The 7,478-nt window shown below is 42.8% G+C and overlaps 1 protein-coding gene and 1 non-coding gene across 2 annotated transcripts; both read left to right on the top strand.

Annotated features, from left to right (window-relative positions):
• Positions 1-1,453: 1,453 nt before the first annotated feature.
• On the top strand, positions 1,454-1,561 carry LOC130959192 (small nucleolar RNA R71). The gene has a single exon (XR_009078287.1). It is a non-coding gene; the product is annotated as a small nucleolar RNA R71 (small nucleolar RNA).
• Positions 1,562-5,593: 4,032 nt separating this feature from the next.
• On the top strand, positions 5,594-6,824 carry LOC130957366 (uncharacterized). Its single transcript, XM_057884230.1, has 3 exons — positions 5,594-5,979; positions 6,162-6,425; positions 6,539-6,824. The coding sequence occupies exons 1-3, from the start codon at positions 5,594-5,596 to the stop codon at positions 6,822-6,824; spliced, it is 936 nt and encodes a 311-aa protein (XP_057740213.1).
• Positions 6,825-7,478: the final 654 nt, after the last annotated feature.

Below are 7,478 nucleotides of genomic sequence, written 5' to 3'. Positions count from 1 at the left end.
CATTCACTTGAATGATCAACTCTCCTCTATCAACATCAATCACAGCCTTTGCTGTGGCTAGGAAGGGTCTGCCAAGGATGATGGATTCATCCATGCACTTCCCAGTCTCTAGGACTATGAAGTCAGTAGGAATGTAATGGTCTTCAACCTTAACCAGAACATCCTCTACAAGTCCATAGGCTTGTTTTCTTGAGTTGTCTGCCATCTCTAGTGAGATTTTTGCAGCTTGCACCTCAAAGATCCCTAATTTCTCCATTACAGAGAGGGGCATGAGGTTTACACTTGACCCCAAGTCACACAAGGCCTTCTTGAAGGTCATGGTGCCTATGGTACAAGGTATAGAAAACTTCCCAGGATCTTGCCTCTTTTGAGGCAGTTTCTGCCTAGACAAGTCATCCAGTTCTTTGGTGAGCAAAGGTGGTTCTTCCTCCCAAGTCTCATTTCCAAATAACTTGTCATTCAGTTTCATGATTGCTCCAAAGTATTTAGCAACTTGCTCTTCAGTGACATACTCATCCTCTTCAGAGGAAGAATACTCATCAGAGCTCATGAATGGCAGAAGTAAGTCCAATGGAATCTCTATGGTCTCATTTTGAGCCTCAGATTCCCATTGGTCCTCAGAGGAGATTGGTACACGCCCACTGAGGTCTTCCTCAGTGGCGTCCTCCTCTTCTCTTTCCTCTCCACATTCGGCCATGGTTATGGCTTTGCACTCTCCTTTTGGATTTTCTTCTGTATTACTTGGGAGAGTGCTAGGAGGGAGTTCAGCAACTTTCTTGCTCAGCTGACCCACTTGTCCTTCCAAATTTCTGATGGAGGACCTTGTTTCATTCATGAAACTTTGAGTGGTCTTTATTAGATCAGAGACCATTGTTGCTAAGTCAGAAGTATTCTGCTTAGAACTCTCTGTCTGTTGCTGAGAAGATGATGGAAAAGGTTTACCATTGTTAAACCTGTTTCTTCCACCATTATTATTGAAACCTTGTTGAGGTCTCTCTTGATTCTTCCATGAGAGATTTGGGTGATTTCTCCATGAAGAATTGTAGGTGTTTCCATAGGGTTCTCCTAGGTAATTCACCTCTTCCATGGAAGGGTTCTCAGGATCATAAGCTTCTTCCTCAGATGAAGCCTCCTTAGTACTGCTTGGTGCATTTTGCATTCCAGACAGACTTTGAGAAATCAAATTGACTTGCTGAGTTAATATCTTGTTCTGAGCCAATATGGCATTCAGAGTGTCAATCTCAAGAACTCCTTTCTTCTGACTAGTCCCATTGTTCACAGGATTCCTTTCAGAAGTGTACATGAATTGGTTATTTGCAACCATTTCAATCAATTCTTGAGCTTCTGCAGGCGTCTTCTTCAGATGAAGAGATCCTCCAGCAGAGCTATCCAAAGATATCTTGGATAGTTCAGAGAGACCATCATAGAAAATACCTATGATGCTCCATTCAGAAAGCATGTCTGAGGGACATCTTCTGATCAATTGTTTGTATCTTTCCCAAGCTTCATAGAGGGATTCTCCATCCTTCTGTCTGAAGGTTTGGACTTCCACTCTAAGCTTACTCCATCTTTGTGGTGGAAAGAACTTTGCCAAGAAGGCATTGACTAGCTTTTCCCAAGAGTCCAGGCTTTCTTTAGGTTGAGAGTCCAACCATATTCTAGCTCTGTCTCTCACAGCAAAAGGGAATAGCATCAGTCTATAGACCTCAGGGTTAACCCCATTAGTCTTGACTGTGTCACAGATTTGCAAGAACTCAGCTAAAAACTGATGAGGATCTTCCATTGGAAGTCCATGAAACTTACAATTCTGTTGCATTAGAGAAACTAATTGAGGCTTAAGCTCAAAGTTGTTTGCTCCAATGGCAGGGATAGAGATGCTTCTCCCATAGAAATCAGGAGTAGGTGCAGTAAAGTCACCCAGCACCTTCCTTGCATTGTTTGCATTATTGTTGTTTTCGGCTGCCATGTCTTCTTCTTCTTTGAAGAATTCGGTCAGGTCCTCCAAAGAGAGTTGTGCTTTGACTTCTCTTAGCTTTCTCTTCAAGGTTCTCTCAGGTTCAGGGTCAGCTTCAACAAGAATGCCTTTGTCTCTGCTCCTGCTCATATGAAAGAGAAGAGAAACAGAAAGTGTGGAATCCTCTATGTCATAGTATAGAGATTCCTTAAAATGTCAGAGGAAAAGAGAAATAGAAAGAAGAAGGAGAAGAAGAATTCGAACTTTAATTAGATAAGGTTCGAATTGTGCATTTAGAAGGAGTGGTACTCCATAAATAGAAGGATGTGGGAAGGAGGGAAGAGAATTTTCGAAAATTCATTTAAAAGATTTTGAAAACATTTTGAAAATTTGATTGATAATTTTCGAAAATTAAAAGTGAAAAAGAAATCAAGTGATTTTTGAAAAAGATTTTGAAATTAGAAATTAAAAAGATTTGATTGAAAACTATTTTGAAAAAGATGTGGTTAAAAAGATTTAATTGAAAAGTTATGGTTTTAAAAAGATGTGATTGAGAAGATATGATTTGAAAACAATTTTAAGAGATATGATTTGAAAACAATTTGAAAAGATATGATTTTAAAAATTAATGACTTGCCTAACAAGAAAAGATATGATTCAAACATAAAACCTTCCTCAACAGAAAAGGCAACAATTTTGAGATGTTCAATCAAATCATTAATTGTTAGTAAGTATCTTTTAAAAAGGAAAGAAATTGATTTTGAAAACATTTGATTGAAAAGATTTGATTTGAAAAAGATTTGATTTTGAAAAACTAAGAAAAAATTGATTTGAAAACAAAATCTTCCCCCTAGCACCATCCTGGCGTTAAACGCCCAGAATGGTAAACATTCTGGCGTTTAACGCCCAAAATGCTACCTTTTTGGGCGTTAAACGCCCAACCAGGTACCCTGGCTGGCGTTTAAACGCCAGTCTGCCTTCTTCACTGGGCATTTTTGAATGCTAAGCTTTTTCTGTGTAATTCCTCTGCAGTATGTTCTGAATCTTCAATTCTTTGTATCATTGACTTGAAAAGACACAAATTAAAAATATTTTTGGATTTTTAATAATCAAAATGCAAAAGGAATCAATTAACAATGCATGCAAAACACCAAACTTAGCAGTTTGTATACTACTGACACTAACAATATGAGAATGCATATGAGACACACAAAATGCTTCAAGTCAATAGAATTCAAAGATTAGAACACAAAAATCATCAAGAATTACTTGAGGATCCATAAGACACATGAATGAATGCATACAATTGACACTAAACTTAAGATGAGACACTAGACTTAAGCAGGAAACATCAAATATTTTTGGTTTTTATGATTTTGTAAATTTTTTTTGTGTTTTTCGAAAATTAAATGGGAAAAAGGTATCAAAATTCTTAATGAGAATTCCAGGAATCAGTGCAATGCTAGTCTAAGACTCCGGTCCAGGAATTAGACATGGCTTCACAGCCAGCCAAGCTTTCAAAGAAAGCTTCGGTCCAAAACACTAGACATGACCAGAGGTCAGCCAAATCTTAGCAGATCACTGCTCCAAGAGCAAAATTGATGAGAATCAACAAGCTCTTGTGGTGATAAGTTGAAACCTCGGTTCAATCAGATTAGACATGGCTTCTCAGCCAGCCAGATTTCAACAAATCATCATGAAACTCTAGAATTCATCTTCAAGAATTTCGAAAAAAATAATACCTAATCTAAGCAACAAGATGAACCGTCAGTTGTCCAGCCTAAACAATCCCGGGCAATAACACCAAAAACTTGATGTTGTTGCCGGATCTTGGCACTGATGTTACCAAAAGCTTGCTCAAAACTTGAACAATCCCCGGCAACGGCGCCAAAAACTTGGTGCGCGAAATTGTGAACAATACTTTTTCACAACTCAAATAATCCCCGGTAATGGCTCCAAGAACTTGGTGGCTCAATACCATGGCATTACACAACTTCGCACAACTAACCAGCAAGTGCACTGGGTCGTCCAAGTAATAAACCTTACGTGAGTAAGGGTCGATCCCACGGAGATTGTTAGTATTGAAGCAAGCTATGGTCATCTTGTAAATCTTAGTCAGGCAAACTCAGATGTATATGGTGATGAACGAAAATAACCTAAAAGATAAGGATAGAGATACTTATGTATATCATTGGTGTAAGAGCTTCAGACAAGTGTATGAAGATGCCTTCCCTTCCGTCTCTCTGCTTTCCTAATGCCTTCATCCAGCCCTTCTTACTCCTTTCCATGGCAAGCTCGTGTAAGGTTTCACTGTTGTCAGCAGCTACCTCCCATCCGCGCAGTGAAAGCTAATGCACACACTCTGTCACAGTGCTGCCAATCACCGGTTTGGTTCCCTCCCCTACCGGAATAGAATAACTCTTTTGCGTCTGTCACTAACGCCCAGTAGGTTACGGGTTTGAAGCACGTCACAGTCATTCAATCATTGAATCCTACTCAGAATACCACAGACAAGGTTAGACCTTCCGGATTCTCTTGAATGCTGCCATCAGTTCTTGCCTATACCACGAAGACTCTGATCTCACGGAATGGCTGGCTCGTTTGTCAGGCGAGCACTCGGTTGTCAGGCGATCAACCATGCATCGTGCAATCAGGAATCCAAGAGATATTCACTAAGCCTCAGATGCTTGTAGAACAAGAATGGTTGTCAGTCACCTTGTTCATGGGTGAGAATGGTGATGGGCGTCAATCATCACCTTCATCATGTTGAAGAACAAGTGATATCTTGGATAAAGAACAAGCGGAATTGAATGGAAGAACAATTAGTAATTGCATTAACACTCGAGGTACAGCAGAGCTCCACACCTTAATCTATGGTGTGTAGAAACTCCACCGTTGAAAATACATAAGCATAAGGTCTAGGCATGGCCGAATGGCCAGCCTCCCAATGATCTAAGATAGCATAAAACTCAAAGATAGCTACCAAGATGTCTATCATACAATAGTAAAAGGTCCTACTTATAGAAAACTAGTACATAGATGAGTAAATGACATAAAAATCCACTTCCGGGCCCACTTGGTGTGTGCTTGGGCTGAGCAATGAAGAAATTTCGTGTAGAGACTCTCCTTGGAGTTAAACGCCAGCTTTAGTGCCAGTTTGGGCGTTTAACTCCCAATTAGGTGCCAGTTCCAGCGTTTAACGCTGGAATTTCTTGAGGTGACTTTGAACGCCGGTTTGGGCCATCAAATCTTGGGCAAAGTATGGACTATCATATATTGCTGGAAAGCCCAGGATGTCTACTTTCCAACGCCGTTGAGAGCGCGCCAATTGGGCTTCTGTAGCTCCAGAAAATCCGCTTCGAGTGCAGGGAGGTCAGAATCCAACAGCATCTGCAGTCCTTTTGAGTCTCTGGATCAGATTTTTGCTCAGGTCCCTCAATTTCAGCCAGAAAATACCTGAAATCACAGAAAAACACACAAACTCATAGTAAAGTCCAGAAAAGTGAATTTTAACTAAAAACTAATAAAAATATACTAAAAACTAACTAAATCATATCAAAAACATACTAAAAACAATGCCAAAAAGTATACAAATCATCCGCTCATCAGCTACCGAAACACTTCGATAAGCCAACGGACATGAGGCATGATGGGACCCAAGATCCACAGGAGCATCTGACGGCCTTTAAGGCCAGGATGAATTTAGAAGGGGTAGCCACCTTAGCGGGGCCTGCAATTCGGTGGTTCAACAGCCTCCCGCAAGGTTCGGTGACGGCGTTCTCAGATATCACCCGCGCCTTCCTGGCCCAATTTACTACCCGCATTGCAAAGGCAAAACATTCGATCAACCTCCTTGGGATGACGCAAAGAGCCAGAGAACTGACCAGGAAATACCTGGACAGATTCAACGATGAATGCTTGGAGATCGACGGCCTAACCGACTCAGTGGCCAGTCTATGTTTGACAAATGGGTTGCTGAATGAGGACTTCAGAAAGCACCTTACCACTAAGCCCGTGTGGACGATGTAAGAAATCCAAAACGTGGCCAAGGAGTATATCAATGATGAAGATGTCAGTCAGGTTGTGACAGCCAACAAGCGGCAGCCCGCCTACAACCAACCGCGACAGCACGGTAGCGGGGAAAGGCCGAAGGAGCACTCCAGAGATGGAGTTCCGACCAAGACCATCAAACCGTTATCCCGGGTAGGGAAGTTTACCAGCAGATCGCCGACAAAGGCATCTTGTCGAGGCCCCGACAACTCAAGGACAGGACGGGAGAAAACATAAGCCTTTACTGCGATTACCAAAAGGGCTATGGACACAAGACCCAAGACTGCTTTGACCTGAAGGACGCCCTAGAGCAAACAATTTGGGAAAGAAAGTTGGCCGATTTCTCCCACCTTATAGGGGAACCAAGGAGGCGGGAAAACGACCGATCCAGTGAGGACAAAAGCCGCATCATGAGACAAAGGTGAGAGCATGAGGAGGATAAGGAGCACGGCCTCACTGTTGTGAATGTGGTGATCGGGAGATATGTTCCACCCAGATCGAAATTGGCTAGCAAGAAGGACGCCAAGGTCTTAGCCATGTCCTCTGGCTCCATGCCGCCCTCCCGAAGGATCGATGGTTTGACGATGTGACGAAGAACCCTCCGATAGTGATCACAGCCAGGGTGGGCACGGGTCTAGTGAAACGGATCTTGGTAGACATGGGAGCTGATTCTAACATCATGTTCCACAATGTATTTGATGCTGTGGGCCTACAGGATACCAATTTGAGAGGCCACCAACACGGCGTGGTCGGCCTAGGTGATAACTTCATCAAGCCCGACGGAGTAGTTTCCCTCCTGGTCTCCATTGGCGAAGGTTGAGGAAAGAGGTCGCTAATGGCGGAGTTCGTCATCTTAAGAGACTCTACAGCCTACAACCTCATCTTGGGGAGAAAAACCATCAATGAGTTTGGAGCAGTGATTTGCACCAAACTGCTATTAATGAAATTTGTTGCTGATGATGGGTCAGTGGAGACCTTTAGGGGAGATTTGGAAACGGTGGTCGCATGCAACAACACCAGCCTCTCCCTGAGGAAGAAATCTAAAGAAGCATCCGGTGTCTTCCTCGCCGACCTGGATGCCAGAGTTGATGACAAACCCAGCCTGGAACCTGAGGGGGACCTCGAAAAGTTCAGGGTCGGCGACTCGGATGAAAAGTTCACCTTTGTAAACATAAATCTACCCCATGACTTCAAAGAACCCCTGATGGAGATGATCAGAGCTAATGGTGACCTGTTTGCCTGGACTCCGGCCGACATGCCGGGCATAGATCCCCAGTTCATGTCACAACAACTAGACGTGAGAGCGAAGGCAAAGCCGGTGGCCCAAAGGAGGAAGAAAATGTCCCAAGAAAGGGCGAAAGAGGTGGCCAGGCAAATGGCCAGTCTACTAGAAGCGGGCTTCATCCGGGAACTCGACTACTCGACTTGGCTGTCAAATGTAGTCTTGGTTAAAAAGCCCAGTGAAAATTGGAGA

This window comes from Arachis stenosperma, chromosome 10 (genome assembly GCF_014773155.1).
Source record: "Arachis stenosperma cultivar V10309 chromosome 10, arast.V10309.gnm1.PFL2, whole genome shotgun sequence".
In the NCBI taxonomy this organism is placed as follows: Eukaryota; Viridiplantae; Streptophyta; class Magnoliopsida; order Fabales; family Fabaceae; genus Arachis; species Arachis stenosperma.
The sequence above is the reverse complement of the archived record's forward strand: the minus strand, read 5'-3'. Positions and strand labels throughout refer to the sequence as shown.